The 19,112-nt window shown below is 36.1% G+C and overlaps 2 protein-coding genes across 2 annotated transcripts; one reads left to right on the top strand and one right to left on the bottom strand.

Annotated features, from left to right (window-relative positions):
- The first annotated feature begins 1,621 nt into the window (after positions 1–1,621).
- Positions 1,622–2,793, top strand: LOC106173303 (uncharacterized). Its single transcript, XM_087005473.1, has 2 exons — positions 1,622–1,871; positions 2,180–2,793. The coding sequence occupies exons 1-2, from the start codon at positions 1,674–1,676 to the stop codon at positions 2,405–2,407; spliced, it is 426 nt and encodes a 141-aa protein (XP_086861599.1). The 5' UTR covers positions 1,622–1,673; the 3' UTR covers positions 2,408–2,793.
- Positions 2,780–19,071, bottom strand: LOC106173323 (endoribonuclease Dicer-like). Its single transcript, XM_013554422.3, has 20 exons — positions 18,877–19,071; positions 17,855–17,953; positions 16,723–16,885; positions 16,288–16,418; positions 15,378–15,759; positions 14,722–14,837; positions 13,534–14,331; positions 13,019–13,120; positions 12,577–12,728; positions 12,020–12,158; positions 11,609–11,684; positions 11,248–11,393; positions 10,719–10,898; positions 10,173–10,386; positions 7,487–9,728; positions 6,996–7,075; positions 6,378–6,553; positions 5,821–5,986; positions 5,383–5,458; positions 2,780–4,774 (listed from the first exon to the last, which is right to left on the bottom strand). Exons 2-20 carry the CDS (start codon positions 17,951–17,953, stop codon positions 4,567–4,569), a joined length of 5,646 nt encoding a protein of 1,881 aa, XP_013409876.2. The 5' UTR covers positions 18,877–19,071; the 3' UTR covers positions 2,780–4,566.
- Positions 19,072–19,112: the final 41 nt, after the last annotated feature.

The raw sequence follows: 19,112 nt of genomic DNA, 5'->3' as shown, positions 1-19,112 counted from the left end.
TTATCTGTATATTATATATGAACGAACTTGCTTTTCACATGCAGTCACGTCGAGCAAACGCGTCTCCCTTCTCATAAGCAAAATTCTGGATCCCTCAGCGCATGTCCGCCCCGTGCCATTCTAAGAGTTCGACTAACGAAACCAGACTTTATTTTCTTTGTCTCTAAATTTTTTATCTTTCAGCAACAGCTCTTCCAGCATCACCGTGTGTGATTCGGGTGATTGGATTGAAATACAGCACAAACAGAGATTGCCCTTGGGTTACACAGCTCGGAACTGAGAATTGCATTTAATAACTGCGCTTCCTGATTCACACTTATCTGGCCTCTAGAGGTGTTTGATTGTGATTGATACCGATGTGCATTGGACTAGCGTAATGCCAAAGTTTAAGCAGTGTTCAGACTCAGTGTAGGTCTATCTGTAAGGACAAACCCATAAACGCGCATGTTAAGCATATTAGTTTGGGGAAAAATCAAAACTGTCAACATAAAACATTCGATAACCAAGGTATTTTGTTTGTTTATTTATTTACCTCGACAAATAAATCCCCTCTGATATTTTACTGAGAAATTAACTTGACTTATTTGCATAGTGCGCCAGTATGCTACATAGATCCCATTCCCAGGTAACGTGGATCGATCCAACTCTGTGGGAACATTCGCTAAGTGCAGTCAGCTTAACTGAATGACACGCTTCCAATTAACGTACTTTCAGTACACCAAAAGCTGATTGCATCCAGCGAAAATCTCTGCAGAGCTGATTCGATTCACTTAGACCGATGGTGTTTTGGGGAAGGATATATAAGGGGAAAATCCAATGCAGTTGTTAAAGGCACACGGTATGTAGGTAGGCCTACGTGTAGGCCCTACATGTAGGCCTATGTAACTTATGTGTGTGCGCGCGTGTTTGTGCTTTGAATTCGCTTAATATAATTTTAATTCCCGAATTCTGTGTAAAAGTACCGTTCCTTTTTACAAAATAATAGTGAAAAATTAAAAGTTTCCTAGACTCATAAGGGGAGTCAAGGGCCTCCGTCACTTAAGAATCCTGTCCCACCCCCTAAAAAAAAAAAAAAAAAAAAAAAAAAAATACAGAATTGTATTATTAATGCTTTTTTAATTATTTGCGTTAAATGTCCAGGAGTTGAAAAAAAAAGGTATCCCCCCCCCCCCCGATCCCGTGGGACCAGACATTTTGGCCCTGCAACCTCGAGATAAAAGGAACTTTCAGATTTTGAAGCATTTCGCGCCATTCAAAACACCACAAAATCGTTGTCCATAATTAAGTATGGCTTTATATATAAGGGCTCCTTCCAAACGACCTTCATTGTAGTGCCGTTTAGTGATTAAGATCAGACAAAATACGACCTATAAACGCGTTAAGCAGACGAAATAGTTTACTACTGGGGTCCCACTATTTTGCAGCAATAGGCCTATTAAAATTTTTAGAATGAACCACACGTTTGAAATCGACATCGTGTTATAAGGAAAAGTACCGAAACATGATTTGCGTCGTGTTATATGCTGCCACTAAGACCATGTTGCAGATGCACGGTGGATGCATGCACTAGATACAATATATCACATTTTTGCGTTTGTCACATCGATTTCAAGTGCGCACATTTTTCAACTCTTCAGTTCCTGAAAAACAGCCTCGCTTTCGTTTGTTTACAAATGGAGACCACAGAGCAGGTACCCTCAGACAGCTCAGGTGTAAAGACCGAAAACCACAGCCAAGACGAGAAATCAGTAGAGGAAATATCGGGGTGGCTACATAAAAGATCAAAATTGTCCCGGAAATGGTGTAAAAAGTGGTGTTTGTTGTATAAAACGGATTTGCTGTACGGTGATCAGCCCGAAGATCAAAATAAGGTACATGTACATCAGTAAACACTGACCGAATTACGTTTGTATTGTAGTTGTGCTCTTTATTATGTTGTTGTCTCAGGGATTTGCTGGATAACTATTGTCAGTGTCTCTGTGCCATTTTTTCCATCTCTTATCTCTTGTTTTAATTTTGGCATACCATGGGCTACTAAGTTTTTATGGTGTTTGCTGCAATAAGAAAAGAAACCATCGTCTGTGTGAAGGCAACATTAATGGTCAGTGTTAATTGACGTTCAAGATAACATAAGGATTTAAGGCAATCCGTATATAATTTTATAATTATATAATTTCAGATTCCAAGGGCAAAAATGAAAGCTGTTTCATTGGTTGGTGCCGAAATCGCTGAATCTGACATTGACAACAAAATAAATGGTTTCAGTATCAAACCTAAAGGCAAGAAAAGGACATTTTATTTCTGTGCAGACACAGCACAAGAGCAAATAAACTGGATGGAAGCAATCTGCCTTGCTAAAATCTCAAACAGGACTACTGATAATTCAGAGGCGTGTGTAATTCAGTAGATTGACATAAGTGGATATTTCAAAAAGTAACAAAGATAGGAAAAATATACATGAATATGCACATTGCATGGAAGCAAAACAAAAATATTTAGGTAATATTATTGAGTTATAACAGCTGTGTATCTAATTACTTATTCTGCTACAATTGTTTGCTTATAGAGAGATAGATGTTACTGCTTATTTTACAATGACATTAAGTTTGAATACAAGGGACTTATTCTCTCTCAAAAGACTTCCATACAGCAGCTGAACAATCCACTTCCAAGATACAGATGAGAACAGAAAATGGTACTAAAGGAGAGGCAAATCATATCCCTTCTCACTTCCACTGAAATTTCCGAGATCTTAAGCATTTAATATAAAATAAATCACTTTTTAAACAATAATCATACTTTATTCATATTTGTTTTCTACAATCTGAAATTCATTGTCATATTGCTGTTGTGACCAAAATATTGCTCTTCCAAAAATCATACATCCTCTTGGCTTTCAAAATCGCTTCATAAAAGAAAACTGTGGTAGAGATATTAAATTCAGAATGAAATATGTTCTACTACTTCAAGTTTAAAATTAGTGAACTTAAGCCCTATAAAGATACCATTAATAGTTCTTTTTTACATGACATTATCTACAAGTATATAACACAATGGAAATCAAATAAAATCAGAAATAAATTGATATTCAAATATAAATATGTAATTATATTTCCCTAAAATGTTAAATCATTAAATACTTGCTTCTTAATTGGGAATTGTTAAAAATGTTTTTTATTTGTGTAGTTAAAAAAATCCTGAAATGTTTGCAATAAGTGAGGTGTTTAAAATATATGTATAATTATGATTCTTCTTTACTCGCCCCACACTCTTAGACTAGCTACTTTACATTTCCATGCTTGTTTGATGCGCATACGCCATCAATATGGCAAAACTTTAAGCCTCGTTCCCTCAGTATTTTAGATTAACAGTGTCTGACACCTGTAAACCCATAGAAACTGTTCCTTTTTTGTATAAAAATAATTTTTTGGCAAACAGTTGCCATTATATGACTTATGATACCAAGTTTACAACAATAAGGTGGCATCAGCTGCATAAATATCACATTATGAAAAGCCATGGAAAACGTCACAGAGGCCAGAGATGAGGCTAAATCATCATCACCAGAGAGATTCAAAAATTCAAGTTTGCATTACACCTTTAGAGAGTAGATTAAAAACCTGTTTAAAATCCACATCCTACCTCTAATTCACTTCCTTTGTCGTTAATGACCACTGGAGACAACCTCCCAATAATAAAACCAAGGGTACAACTGGTTCCTTAAAAAAAAATCAAGTTTAACTGCACAGCAATGACTTTTTTCTCATCTTTAACCTGTTGCTTTGGCAAACATGTTAACACTATTACTATGTATAACATTAAAATTTAATATTGGTGGGTATAATATAACATAAACATATCATTACTTTAAAACTAGAAATCAATGAAATTTTGGAAAAATTTGGAGCTATCAACGTCCATATATTTCCAAAACAAAAAGCAGTCCAACTAATGAATGATACCCAGTTTATAATGACTCAGCTGTTCAAAGATTAATGAAACCATATAACATCACAACATATTTTTAAAATGCCAGGGAGCCAGATAAAGTGACACTGTTCTAGATACAATTCTTAAAATACAATTGGCACAAAACTAAGATACCAAAACCTAGCACCTTTTGACAAAACTATGTTCAGAGTAACACCAGAGCTTTGTCATATATAACAATTTTATCAAAGGTAGCGATGAGTACACATACATTTTAGCACCTGAACATGGCACTCGATAGGATGACAACTTTTATCTCAACAACAAATGAACTTGAAAACTCCCAGAGATTATCAAAATAAAATATACCAATCATAAAAACAAGGTAGAAATGCCATGCTTAAGTCAGAATGATCGTACAGGGAAAATACTCTATGAAATACTTACATGATCACCGGTATTCAAATATGAAAAGCCACAAGATGGGGCAGCTCACTATTATAGCAAGAATATACTGTACAAAAGATCACATATCCCAAATGCCAGATACAGGTTGGTTTACAATAAACTGCTGCTTAAGAAAAATTACTTTAATCTGTCTATTTCTGCACACCAGGTACTCCTTTAATATTACATTTACTGCTGGCTAAATAAAAGACTTGGGGCCATTGCCTTCCTTAGTGCTAAAGTTTCCTGCAACTTAATCATCCTAATGTACTTGAGAGCTCTTCTTGCTGCTGTACTTTTGGCAATTCTGTAATTTCTTCCCAGTCCTCGGAACGAGCCTTTGCCCACCACATTCACAGTTACTCGTATCTTTCCTTCCATGGTTCTTTCTGGTTTTCTAGAAGTAAATAAACAAGGATGAAAATATTGAGCAAAAGAAAATCAACTTTTAAAAGAAGAAATAAACCTTATGTAACTAAAATACACCCACTGGAATTTCATGAAAATACACCATTCCTAATCCATATTGAGTGCAATGTCTGCAAAAAAAAAAAAAAAATTAATTAATCAATTAATTAATTAATTAAATATATATATATAAAACCTGAAAAAAGTGCAACAGGAGCCTCAATTCAACTGTGCACTAAGATAAGAAGTATTGAAAGAAATCACAAATAATAAATCTTATATACATGAAACCATCCCGTAGAGGTGTACCCATGCTCAGAGTTTTCCTCATGGGCATTGAGCACTAAAACATGGGTGAAAAAGCTTTGGAAAGCAAAAGTTAATCAACCCTAGCTGCTCGAGGTGGCATGTCGTTCAGTAAATCTGATTGCATTCAGCGAGAGTCCCCCCCCCCAGTTGGACCTATCTACCTAGTAACCTTATACTAGGGTCACTGCAGATCCCCTTAACCCCCCCCCCCCCTACCCCCCCCCCCCCCGAGGAGTTGGGCCTTTCTACCTAGTCACCTTATACTTGGCTCATTGCAGATACACTTACTCAAACTTAGCTGTTTCTGGTTCCAGTTCCAGCAGCTCCCTCACAGGTGATCTGGGGATATGGGCTGTGAACTGATCTGAAAAATGGAAAAGATTTTTATAAATATAAATATTTCACACCTCAAAATAGTGACTGTTTAAATAATAATACAACTGTTGTATGACTTTAGAGTATGTAATTTTCTATCATATAAAAGGACAAGGATGTTAATTGTGAACAGTACTCTGAAACATAACATGAGTCATCTTTGGAAGAAAATAGTTTAATGCAAAAGAATTGGGGAATTTTTCAGATCTGTTAATTAAATTGGGTAAAGTCTGTGACAGTAACATTTGCTTTTAATCATTCTTTTCCTTACTTAATCCCTGTAAGACAAGAACTATTTTTTATCATGAATTTTAGGCATTTCACAATGAAGTATGACTAATCTCAGCTTACCTATCTGTGGTTTCATCATGCGAAAGTACACTCTCCATACAGAGTCTAGAGACATGTCGCTGTCCATGTATATAGCCCCAGCCACCGACTCAAATATATCACCCAGTGCTTTGGGAATTTCCACATCCTCTCCCTCTTCTTCATTGTCACCATCTATTTCCATGAACTAAATAAAAAATGGAAAGAAAAACCCTTTAAACTGCCACTTTTTAAAAGACTTTAGGTTACAAATAAATGAATGTAACCAAATGTTGTTCAGTATATTGTGCTATGCTTGTACAGACAAAATACAAGCTTATTTGTTAATTAGCAAATAAATATTATCAATATAAATAAAATTAATGACCAATTCAAAAATTTAAGAAAATTAAGCCAATCATATAAAAACTAATATGTGAGCATGAGCTCTTATTCATTTTTGGTTGGGTGAAAACAAACCACAAGGATGAGTATGTTACCTTATGATTTAAGACAAAAATGCTCTCAAGGCAATTAAAGCAAGAATTTTGGGAGACCATGCACCAACCATACTGCCATTTCTTAACACAGTGCCTAACCTCCTGATCCACATTGATGAAGTCCTCTCTCTCTTTCTGCCACTCTACAAAGTCGTCAATCACAGAGAACAGCTGTGGGCAGACTGCCTTGAAGAACTTGTGGAAGTTCCACTTCACGGCCAGAGCTGCAAAGATGTTGTTGTTGACCAGGGCTGACCTCAGGTCAGTTAGCACACCTGAAGTGGTACAGGGAACAATGGTGAAAACAATGCAATATCTCTTCATTACTGTCAACATACATGTATACAATAAAATTATAAGGACACCTACAAAAAATGTTGGTAATCTTGGTTATATACTTAACAGGCTGTACTTATAATCCTAAGAAGAGCATAAAGTTAACAATTAAGCTCATACCATAGTCCATGGAGTTGAAGATAGAAATGAAAAATTCACCAAGGGCATTCAATAGTTTTAGCACTCATATTACTGCACAGTAATGGTGGAGGGTGAGTGAATTAGTTCAAAAAGGGAGATTGCCATAGATAATATTTCAGTGTGAGAGTTAACACAAAATATCAATTTTATGGCAGGGGCTTTATAACTTGAAAGTAAAAAAAAAAAAAAAAAAAAAAAACTATCAAACATACAAGAAGCACACATAAAAAAGCTTCTTACCAGGAGAAAACTTGTGGTCATCTTCATACAAGTGTCTGGTAATAAGATAATCCAGAATAGCATCCCCAAGGAATTCCAGCCTTTTAGACAAAATAATTATGCATCGTATATAATACATGTCAAAACATAATATGAGCAATATTGAGCTTCAGAAATTTAATGTGGTTATCAGCTTAAAATTTTCTCTTTTGTAAGAAGCAATAATTTCTTTAAGGATTTGCAAAACAAAACAAAAAAAGGGAATAACAACACTGTTATAATAAGACCCCATTCCCACAGATTTTAGATCGATCTATCCCCGTGGGGAGTGTCACTAGATTACTGTCAGCTTAGCCGGCTTAAGCGTCTGTCCCGCCTACTTAAAGCTGTAAAGTGGTAATTAACTTCCGTGCGCAGTCGGCTGACAGCAATTAAGTGTGACCCCCCAGGGAGTTGGGTCAATCCAGTTGGATCGATCTAAATCTCTGGGAACGCACTCTAAGAGTATTCACCTCTGATAGCAATCTGTGACAGTGTTGTAATGGTAGGAAGCATGAGTGAAAGCTTGGAGGAGGTAGGCCCTGTCTTTAAACCTGTACTGAATGGTTTCTTCAAACTGTTCAAATCCACTGAGGTAGTGCTCTAGGACCTGCAGTGCCTTGGGAACATGTGTAAGGAGGGGAGAGGGTGGCGACTGCAACGGGTGAAACCGGGTCTTCCCTCTCTCTGATGGAACCGGCATGGCTGTATGTCCATTAAGAGTTGACCCATTGTTTCCACTGTCATGACAGCTTTTACGGTTTTCATGAGACTGAGATTCCTTCTCCTCCACTTCTGGAAGCACTTTTAGTCCTACCCACGACATGAACTGTAGGGCCGCCTTGGGTCCGCACTGCGTCAGGTAACAGCCAATCAGAGCTTCTACGCAGTCAGCAATGCTTTTATCAGGAAGACTGTGCTGCGTGCGGAGATCATATGGAATGACACACACATCTGACGGGTCGTCTGTATCCGTCTCTGTAGCTTGATTGATCTCTTCCAGTTCTTGGTTGAATTTCTGCTGGAGTTGGCCCAAGCTGGAACTCGTCTGTTGTGAAGAGGAATTTGTGAGGTTTACGCTCTCTTCCAAGGAGGTGCTTTGGTTGGTCTTTGGTTTACACATAGAGGCAATCTGAATCTTCAGCCCTCCAGTTTTCTCACTGTCAATCACATAACCTGGTGGCAGCCAGTTTTCATTAGGTTCAAACTTTGTGGCTATCATGCACTCTGCCAGTCCCTTCTTCTTTCCCAGGCGATACAGATTAAAATTGCTCACCTGCTTGCTGCGCAAGTTACTCAGCTTTCCTTCGTGAATACCTGGATAGGTGCAGTAGAGATATATGGTAACAGCAAACTTCAGGAAAGAATCTCCAATAGTTTCCAGTCTCTCCAAGTTAAAAAAATCATTGGCATTGGACATGGTCAGGGCCTGAATCAGCATACTTGGGGTTGGTCCAATGTAATTTTCAAGCTCTATATCTGCATCAAAACTTATCTTGGCAGCTGAAGTAGAATCCTTAATATCACAGTCAGCAGTGGCCATGAGGTCAGAATCACCACCAGGCACTGATTGCACTTCTATACTATCCCCCCTAAATAATTCTTGATTCTTATCACAGTTTTTCAAGAGCTCTAGACTCCCATTTGTCTTGCTAGATTCTTCTGTAGATTCTGGAAAAGGTGAGGTAGATTCTAATAATAAAGGCTTCTTGTCAGGCATGCTGTGTACCTGCTTGGCATTTGGTTCACTGGGATTTGTTGCTGGAGACAGGTTAAGAGTAAGGCCAGAACGCTTATGGAGCAGAACATCCTGATGATTTATTTCTGGATCCAACTGTCCCTTGTTCTCATGTTCATCAGAACATCCATTGAAGGTTTGTGTTTCAGTTGTAGTAGGCAAGATTGTGCTTATTGCACTTTTCTTGGAATCTGTGTCTACTTCACATGCAGGCTTATTAGGTTCACATTCATCTTCATCACTTTTATCTTCGAAACTGTCAGTGCTCTCTCCCTCTTCATCTTCCCTTCCTATTCCATTCAGTAGGCACTGCTTTTCCATTTCTTGTCTAAAACCAAAATCCAAATTGGGGAAAATGTAGTCCTTTGGTAGCTGAGCTATACCAATCCCTGCCTCAGAGGAGATGCGTATTCGAATCTCTTCTGCTATCAAGAGGTAGTTGATGCGGTAAAGAATTGTTGGCAGACAAACAGCCTTGCGCCAAAAGGATGCTGGGAATGGGTGAATGTCACAGAGCTCAGGGATCAGAATCTGCTTCTGTTGCAAATTTTCCCTTCTCGCTCGTTTGGTTTCGGCACTACTGGTTGGCAAGGCAACACCTTTTTGATTGACATATCTGGGCGTAAGGAGATTGAGTCGGGCAGAGGTGTGATCCACATCTAAAAGAGGCTGGCTCATGTCAGTCAACTTGAGGCCATATTTACTGAAATAATAATCCTGGAAGGTTCGAAACAACTCTGGAGACGGGAAAGAACTCCTCGGGTTGAGGTCATGGCGAATTTCAGCCACATAAAAGAACTGCGGCTGGTCGATGTTGCGATATGCTGGCATGACCACTGCATCCTCAAATTTGTTATCCTCAAATGTGAATTTTTCACGATCTGGCTTAAAGAGGTATGATCGGCGACTAATGAGAGGCGTAGTCATGTCAATCTTGTTGATGAAATCCCAGTCCACCTGATAATTCTCTTCATCTCCTGAAACAAAATACATAAGAACCTCATTATGAATTTTAATGAAAATATCAATTGTGGTCTGTACATATAAACAAAAATTTACATGCTATCTAAACTTCTTACTAAAAGTGAAAAAATGTTCAAAAGGTATAAACATTTTCTCATAACTGTTTGATACACATCAGTCCAACACCAACAGAAAATTATTTCTAATCAGATAAAACTGTGAAAATATCATCACTAAAATATACACAAACACTGGACTGTATCAAGCTAAGTACAGGAAGTACACTGAAAGTAATAACTGGGGTCAAAAAGACAAAACACAAAAGCATTTTTTAATCTAAAAATCAACTTAAATTTTAGTTTCACAGTTTCTTATCAATTAGACAAGAAAAGTCCTCTTAAGCAATTAGCAACAATATTTATATTTAAAGTGTGAACCTCCAATCCTTAAACACAAACCTTTATACACTGGTATGATAATGCAACCAGAGGGCGCCTGCTTGGGAGTGTAGACCATGGGGTCTTTACGCAGACGTAAAACTCTCTCAAAGACATATTGATGAAACTGGGACAACTTCTCATTCTGTTCTGCGTTGAGAACCACATCTGTCTGGGCCAGTATGAGAGACACGCCCACCTCACCAGATCTGGTGAACACTGGGAAATTGGGAATCTGCAACAAAATATGTGATTGTAATCATGAAATAACAGTGTCCTATGTTACACAGATGTTATCCAGTACATTTTACTTCATTTTCCAGTCTGAGTGGCATGTAATTTTCAAAATAAACAAATAAATAATAAAATTAATTAAATAAAAATCAGCTAAATTTAGTCGATATACAACAATAATATTAAATCCAAACATTTGTTATAATACTATTTCAAGATTAAATAAAATGCATACAACTGTAACCTAAAATATACATTTTTGATAATTCTATTACCCAATACCGAAATCTCACCTTACTAAAAATTAAAAAACCACACACATACACTACATACCTTGGGTATCAGTTTAGTGGTCAGTATCCCAAAGAATCTCGGGTTATCTTCTGGGGCATAAATTTTACGACCTCTGGTATTTTGGTCTTCTGTGATTGGACAGGTTAGTTTCATATTAATGACGTACATAAAACTGGATTGGCTAACTTGTGGAAATTCACAACTCAACGCATCTGCTATCTAAAATTAAAACAACTCTCTGTTAAATTAGTTGGACTGGACTCTTGTTAGAATACTGTAAGGCACTCAATTTGAAGCTAGCTAAAAAGTAACCAAGTACTTTGATGAACTGTGAACTTAATTTCTTTTGACCACTAATTCAATTAAAACAAAATTTAAACACAAAAATAATTCTGATAAAAATTTGACAGTTTTGCTTTAGAACAGCACAAACTTCTGTCTTCTCTCTTAATTCAAACTCTTATTGAGAGCATTATATATCAATTGAAAAAACTCCAACAATTGGACAAAAAATAAATAAATAAATAAATAAATAATTAAAAATTTAGTGGTCAAATTGTTGGCCAACCTTCTTGTAATAATACTGTTTCCTTTTGGTAGTCCCTGGTCGTGCCTGTCCTTGCACATCCTCACTGTCCCACTCATTTTCATCATCATCATAGCGCAGCATTTCTCTCATGGTGCCAATGGGTAGCAAATGATTGTCCAACTCACCTAAAGATATGATAAATATCTCATTTAATGTTATTCATATATCCATATCTGCTATATCAGGCACACATAAATTTTTTGTAGTAAGTAAAAAAAACATTCTACAACATTTATTTCAAAACTCAATGCTAAAACATTTATTTCATTATTCTTTTCATGAAATTCTTCCCAGCTTATACAAACAAGCAACATAAATTTTGCTGAACATTTTAACTCACCAGCCTCATGCAGTTTCTGGCAAGTTTTTAAAGCAACTGCCATCTTGGCTAACTTTTGACTAGACATAGGGTCACCCTGAAATATTTTGAAAAAATTAGTAACATTCTGTATATCCCATTTACACTGTATAAACTGAAAGGAAAATTTAAACAGAAAATGTCAGACCTGACAAATTCATTCTTAAAATGCACTTCTATTTCCATAAGGAAGTGTAAAATAATCTAGAACAATTAAATATTTAGAACATAAAATACAATAAGTTTTACCTGTTGTTGAAAGAATCATTCCTTATCATCAAAATTCCAGTGAAAACATTACAGTTTCACAAAGACATCATTACAGGCCACCATGTCCCGTGTATTGATGTAAATGTAAACTTGTAATTATAATTTCTTACATTCCTTACTTACCACACACGGCTCTTTAACTGGAGAGTTAATGGGCAACCGTAATGTACACACATACATAACCGGGTCTGTGCCCTGCTCTTCAATGTGCCACTTGGGGGTGAGGTGGGTGAAAGCATCACTGGGCAATTTGGCACAGTACCTAGAATGTCAGACAATATTTCTAGAAAATTAACAATAAGATTGTTCATGTTTGCAAGGAATTTTATTTACCAACATTTTAGTGATATTAATCGCTTACTTTGGAACAAAATTTTTAGTAAAACTACATATTTGCTCTTGTCACAAGAGTATCATCAGGCTAAGTGCCCACAGGTCGTTGGCTGTTGGTAGACTTGTGATTGATTCTCACTTTGGGTGGAAATTGGCAGAATGAACTCGTTAACTGTCACCTGTCCTTTTATTCTTGTAGTCTCTGTCCAACATACTGCACCAATTAAAAATAAATGTTATATCTTTTGTAATACAAACATTTTACATAAACCATTTACCACTCTATTCTATCTTTCTTTCCTCTCTCTCTTTTTCTTTTGCATGTAAGATTACAAGGAAGAACTGACCTATTAACCAGGGCAATGGCAGAACTCATGGTAACACAAGGAGCACCCTCTTCCTTCACTGGCATGTAAGGAGGAATGAGATTATCTACAGTAGCTGTGTCATGTTCTTCCTCATCTTGATCTTCACACTCATTGCATTTACCCAGTAGGATCTGAAAGAGACAGGTTAAGAAACCTAATAATTTATTTAACAAATATAATTTGGTGAGAGAAAACTACACATCCATTACTTTTATAGTTCAAAATAACTTCTTTTGTAGTCTTTGAACATTATTACTGCATGTCTTATTTTAAGTTTGTAGAAAATGTAACAATATTTATAGTGTCTCCAGACTCAGTATACTATAAAGGCAAAAATAATTATTTGCAAGTGTTTAAATTAACTACAATAATAAAAACATATACAAAACATACAAAAACATTTAGAAATGAAATAAATCACCTTTTCAATTCCCCGATATGTTTGTAGATCTTCATGAAATTTTGTCAATTTTCCATGCTCCACAATCATTACAAATTGAGATTCTTTGGCCCTTGCACGTCCCTACAAGTATAATAATAATAATAATAATAATAATAATAATAATAATAATAATAATAATAATAATAATAATAATAATAATAATAATAATAATATTAATAATAGGCAGTTTTCTATGAGCCTGTGTACAGCCTAGAATTTTTCTGACCCCATCTACACTCACCAATGCCTAACAATTTAGTTTCTGCCACGTTGAGTTTGCACTTTCATACAAGGTCAAGCTGTCTCACCCTCCATACTATTATATATTATTCCAAACCCTCCCCTACTCCAAATATACAAAAGTACACTCAAACCATCTTTTGTCCTCACACAAATGATACAATAAATATTTTGATCATCTCAAGGGTAAAACACAACAAAAGTCTGATACACCAACCACATTTCTACGACAAAATAATAAAATTGTCCCTGACCTTAGACTGCACATATGACCGGTAGTTACTGGGGGGATCAAAGCGGATGACCAAGTTACATTTGGGTACATCCACCCCCTCCTCTACCACACTGGTAGCCACCAGCAGGTTGACCTCCTGGCAGCGGAAAGAGCGAAGAATTTCCTCCTGTTTTCGGAACTGATTCTCTGTCTCCTTAGTTCGAACACCGCCAGATTTGGCAGAGTGCCCAGTGATGTGACTGCTCCTCACAAAGAACAGTTCAGTGTCCCAGTTGCAAAGTTCCTCGATTAGTTTGTGGAGGGCAAAAGCAGCGTGTCTTCTCTCAACAAACACAATCCCACACAATGCACCTTCTTTCTCCTCTGTGACATTTTCATCAGAGGAGCGTTTTCTAGCTATGTAGTGAATCTGGCTATGCTGCTGCTGCTGCTTGGACATGTCAAAGAACGGCTCATCGTAATCATCGTCCTCATCCGTATCAAATGAGTCATCTGACGCCACTTCTGCATCCATATCCATGTACTCCGTGGGGCCGCCTCCAATGATCATGAAGTCATCATCAGGCTTATATTCCCGGAGAATCTCCAGAGTTTTGAGCACCTTTGGACTGACAAAGCTCAGTAACTCCTCCAAACTTTGCAATCTGTCATACTTGTGGATAAAAAGATTGTGGATCATTCTGAGTTGGGTTTGGGTATATATAATCAGTTGAATATTGATGTCCATGGCCTCATGAGCGAGTATCTTATCTAACTGCTTGTGGAAAGCTTGAGCAAGGCGGTCACAGCACCATGGCCCTAACTGATGTAGTGAAACCTGTTGAAAAAGATAAAAATAAAGATGCAGTGTCAAAATTATAAATGTGTTTTGCTTAAGAATATGAGGGAAACCATGGAAATATTACTTGACTTATGCTATGGAACAATGATGAGCACTGTTCAAATTTTATGTGCATTTTCATGTTTAACAAGTTTAATAATATAAAGCAATTCTAATAAATAAATATGTTGTTAATTGGAATGAATAACAACCACCTTTCTCCAACATGAATGTAATGAAAACATTAATTGCTAATTTTTTATTTATGCTGGGAGGCATGACAAATGTCTTAAATGCCCCAAAGTGTTCTGGTTATAAAAGGAAACTAAATTTTTCACCTTTGGAATGGTATGGTATGTGTTTGTTTAACATATCAAAGAAGCTCACCAAACACTCTACTAGCACTGTCCTTGGTATAGCACAGGGGTCTCTCTCATTCTCCTCCTCACTGAAGGCAATGTTACTGTCATTGAGAAAGTCTAAGGCTGAATTGAGAATGACATCTGAAGAAAAAAAGGTAATACACACCAATATATATATATATATATATATATATATATATATATATATATATATATATATATATATATATATATATATATATATATATATATATATATATACTTGAAGAGAGAAAATGTTTTGCAGTTGAGGCCTTCACCAAGATCATATGATAGCAAAACCTCACAGCTATCTGTTAGTGAGAGATCACATTGCATCAATATGAAATGTTTGCTTCTAGTAATGTAATGTGGCTATGTTTTAGCAATTCTATATCTTTCCCTCTTTATTTTATTCAATAACAATCAAATTACTATTCATCCATGCTGCCAAAGTTCAAAAATGAAACTGGATACAAAATCAATACTAAACTGGCAAAAAGTTTTTTTTTCTCTTTTTCTTCAATCCAACGTAATTCTAACATTTGGGATAGTTTTACCTGTCAGTTTGGAACCAGTAAAATAGTACACAGAAAAAAGTCTGATGAATTTAACAAAAAATATTAATAACTTTTGTTAAAATTTTATCTTTTTATGTCCTACCAAACTGGGACACTAATCCTGTGAAGTCTTCATATAAATCACATTCAACAATGGTCTCTTTGGGTGTGGCTCCATACGTCTCCAGTGAGATCATATCTGTACTAGTCTCAGCTGAACTATGTAACGTCACCTCCAGTTCCCCCATCTTCCTCTCCAGCTCATCTGGTGTTTTACATTTACTGTTAAGGATGGAGGCAGTGAGTCCTAATATCCTTGGGTAGTGCAGGGGGTCGCACTGGCCAAAGTGGTCCATGATTTTGACATACGGGTGGCTCTTCACTGCATGGTGGCACTCATCAAACACAATGAGGTTGACTTTCCACATGGGAAAGAACCCATGGTGAAGAATGTTAAGGAATATCTGTGCTGTCATTACCAGGACCTGAAAATATGACAGACCTTTATTCAAGTTGTTTACTGTTTCATTACATGGAGCTAGAGTGTGTAAAGCAACTGTAAATAAGAAATTTATTTGGGAATTAAATTAACACAAAATTTGCACCATAAGCTGTAAATGTCATGACTGTACAGAAAACTTACTCCTTTCTAAACTGACTCATCCAAAGAGATGGGTATCCTTTTTTAAAAAAAAAGCCCCAGCACTGAGCAGAGACTCTATAAAGCTGATATATGTACTGTAAGTCATGTCAAAAGAAGAATAACTAACAATGACTTCAACCAAAAGTCAACTGCCTGGGATGAAAATTGACTTACAGTAAAGAAAAGACTTAAACACTATACAAACATATATATATATATGTCACTATACATATTTCATTATATCTGTATATATTAAAATGTTTTTGGAATTACAAAACATGAAGAGGTGAGTGGAGGGTGGGGATGATATGGGGGATAACAGATCCACTGGAAAGGGTCACCCCTAACCTGACCAGTATGTTTCATATACCTGCTTTTGTTGAAATTCTTTTGACCATTTTTCTTTCTCCCATGAGTCCACACCCATAGCTGCCACATACTCTCCCACACACACATCCGTGTGGAGCCTCAAAACCTTGGCCTGTTGAGCAACTAATGGCACTGTAAAAATATTTTTGCTGATATATTTAGATTGTTTAGACTTACACAATCAAAGTAAATAGTAAGGTAAAACTCTGGAGGTTCAATGTACAGACGTTTTTAGATAAAACTTACTTCACAACGAAAGTATAATATATCAAACAATTAGAAAAAACAATGTGATTTATCTTTGTTTCTGGTCTTTTTACAAGTTTCGACAATATGCAACAAAATTATCTTAAACCAGTGTTAGAAATTTTACTTCTTGGTTTTGAAGAAGTAAAGAGGTTCCTGGTCTTAAATTTCAGTTACACACAAAGCTTACCACTTTCTACAAGGAAGAATGTCCTTTTCCCATCATTTTGCACATCTTTCCGTATCTGGTAGGCCAGCTCTTTTATCAGCATGACAGCAATAAAGGTCTTTCCTGTCCCTCTCCCAAGACATACTATTGTATTCTGATGAATTGCATTGTCTAAGAGATCCACCTGGAGAAGACATTGGATATTAAAGACATGTTAACCAGAGTGAGGATAAAATTGAAAATGGCTAGGGGAGATAAATAATTCATTGATAAAAGTAGATCAGAGCAGAAAGCACTGCATTAGATGAATAACAAAAATATGCCTAAGCTTTTACCTGAAATTGAGATTCCACAAAAAAATCTATAAATCTCTCATCTCCAGTCTGTGATAAAATAGCCTTCTTGTTGAAATCCTTATTTTCTATTAGATATCCCAATCCAAGTATTTTAATTTTATCAATACCTGACAGATTCTAACATAATTCAGCTTTGTTTTTAGTCAAAAAAGGGTAAATGTTTTGTATCAAAATGACTGATTAAAAGTATTGACGTAAATATACCTTGTTAACCACATCTGAACTGTCAAAATTTAAGATTTCCCAAGTGGGCTCATTCTAGCTAGCAATGACAAACATTGATCTAGTAGGTACAGTACATTGCAGTTTTTATATGGAAGAATAGGTGAAGTTCACAATGGGCATTAGTTAAAAGCATAAAAACACAATACAGGTGTGTCTCAATGGTATATTTCAATGCATTTATGCCTTAAAATGTTAAAATATATCTCCTCCAAAAAAAAATTCAGCAAAGTATCCTAGGCTATTTAACTCACTTTGAAACAGAAAATAAGCTACTGTAAATACCAGGCCCTATAAATGGATTAGGCGTTTTGACCACATAACCCATAAATTAACCAGCACTACCAGAGCAGATGAATGTTAGTGCTAAGTACTGCTTTATTGGTGCTAAATAATTTGGCTTGGCTTGGTTAATTCTTGGGTTTTGTGATTAATATGGGTGTTAGTGCTAAAAGATCTGCAGGTAGTGTTAGTAAACGCCTAATCCATTTATAAGGCATGAACACTATTACTTCCAAGCTGTGCTGTCACTTCAAATCTTCCAGTCACAGTGCTCTGTATTCTACCAACAATACCTGGAATGTTCTTGGTGTAAAGTTGTCTGTGGGTATAAATTCATCCCTCCTATTTCTAATGGGTTTGCGACTACCTTCTGGTTCATTTTTGCTGCCCATCTAAAGTAATAAAAGTGGATTATTTATAATACATACAGCATACATAAAGTATAAGACTAGTTACTAGTACATAAATTTACAATTAATTATGAATCTAGTGACACTTGCATAAAATAAATTATTTTTACTAAGCTTTATTTATATAAAAGAAACATGCAATATCCTCAGGACCTATAAGTTTATTCAGCAAAGTTTTACTTCAAAATATATTGAAATTATATTAAAAACACATTTAGTAAAAATCATGTGTGGTGGAATGAGAATTATTTTAATGTTACCCTTGCCAAATACACTGTCATGCAAATACATGTACTGTACTGTAGCTGATTCCACAATGAAATTAAATAATCAAAATTCCTTCTGATTGATCATATCTCTCAAATTTATGAACTTAAACATTTATTTTGGAGTCTCCTTTGTTGAAAATAATCTTGAATAAAGTTTAATTTTATTTGGCAGTTATCAGTAGAATACACGTTTGACAACATACCAGTAATTATTGTACATTTTTGGTAGGACACTTGTAGCTCCCCCCCCCCCCCCCCCCCCCAACTCTATCACAATTTTCATTTCCAAAGGTGCTAGCTAACACCAAAATACAACGCATGATCATGCCATTAATTAGGAATATGGATTAAAGCGTAGAAGAGGCGGGGAGGAGGAAGAACTTCAAAAAGGGGGAGGTCCTGCACTCCCCCCTCCCATCCCCCAACACATATAATCTAGAATCCATCACTATATTCACTGCCATATTAATATATAATCTACGTTACATAGACAAACATCACTGAGATAACACAATACTGTACCATTACCAGGCAGTAGTCAGTATCTTCACATATTCATGTTTTAATTCACCTTTGAGTAAAAAGTGCGATTATCAAATAGAAAACAGCATCGTTTCAATCATAAAGTCTACACACCTGTGCGCCCTCTTCCTTGCAGAGCAAGACAAGTTTTCAGTAAATGATGTTCCACAGAAAAATACTTCTAATACGCTTAGGCTTCCCTGCTCATTCCCCTTTTGATCACTTGCCGCGAAATATATGCACTTGATATATTGCTTTTTATTGGTTTATTTTTACATAAATACCATGTATTTCTTTGTTTAAACAGGAGATCTCTAACCAATGAAATGAGAGGTCTCAAGATGTAAAGG

The sequence above is a fragment of the Lingula anatina genome, chromosome 2 (assembly GCF_051362555.1).
Source record: "Lingula anatina isolate TDL-2025a chromosome 2, LinAna3.0, whole genome shotgun sequence".
NCBI lineage: Eukaryota > Metazoa > Brachiopoda > Lingulata > Lingulida > Lingulidae > Lingula > Lingula anatina.
This window is presented reverse-complemented; position numbering and strand designations above follow the sequence as displayed.

Excerpts from the sequence above, each read along its gene's own strand:
- LOC106173303 (XM_087005473.1), top strand. The coding sequence starts at position 1,674 with ATGGAGACCACAGAGCAGGTACCCTCAGACAGCTCAGGTGTAAAGACC. Across the intron at positions 1,872-2,179 it reads AGCCCGAAGATCAAAATAAG|ATTCCAAGGGCAAAAATGAA; the intron begins GTACATGTACAT and ends ATATAATTTCAG.
- LOC106173323 (XM_013554422.3), bottom strand. The coding sequence starts at position 17,953 with ATGGGCAGCAAAAATGAACCAGAAGGTAGTCGCAAACCCATTAGAAAT. Across the intron at positions 12,729-13,018 it reads CATATCGGGGAATTGAAAAG|ATCCTACTGGGTAAATGCAA; the intron begins GTGATTTATTTC and ends TGTCTCTTTCAG. Across the intron at positions 4,775-5,382 it reads CCAGAAACAGCTAAGTTTGA|AAAACCAGAAAGAACCATGG; the intron begins GTAAGTGTATCT and ends ATTTACTTCTAG.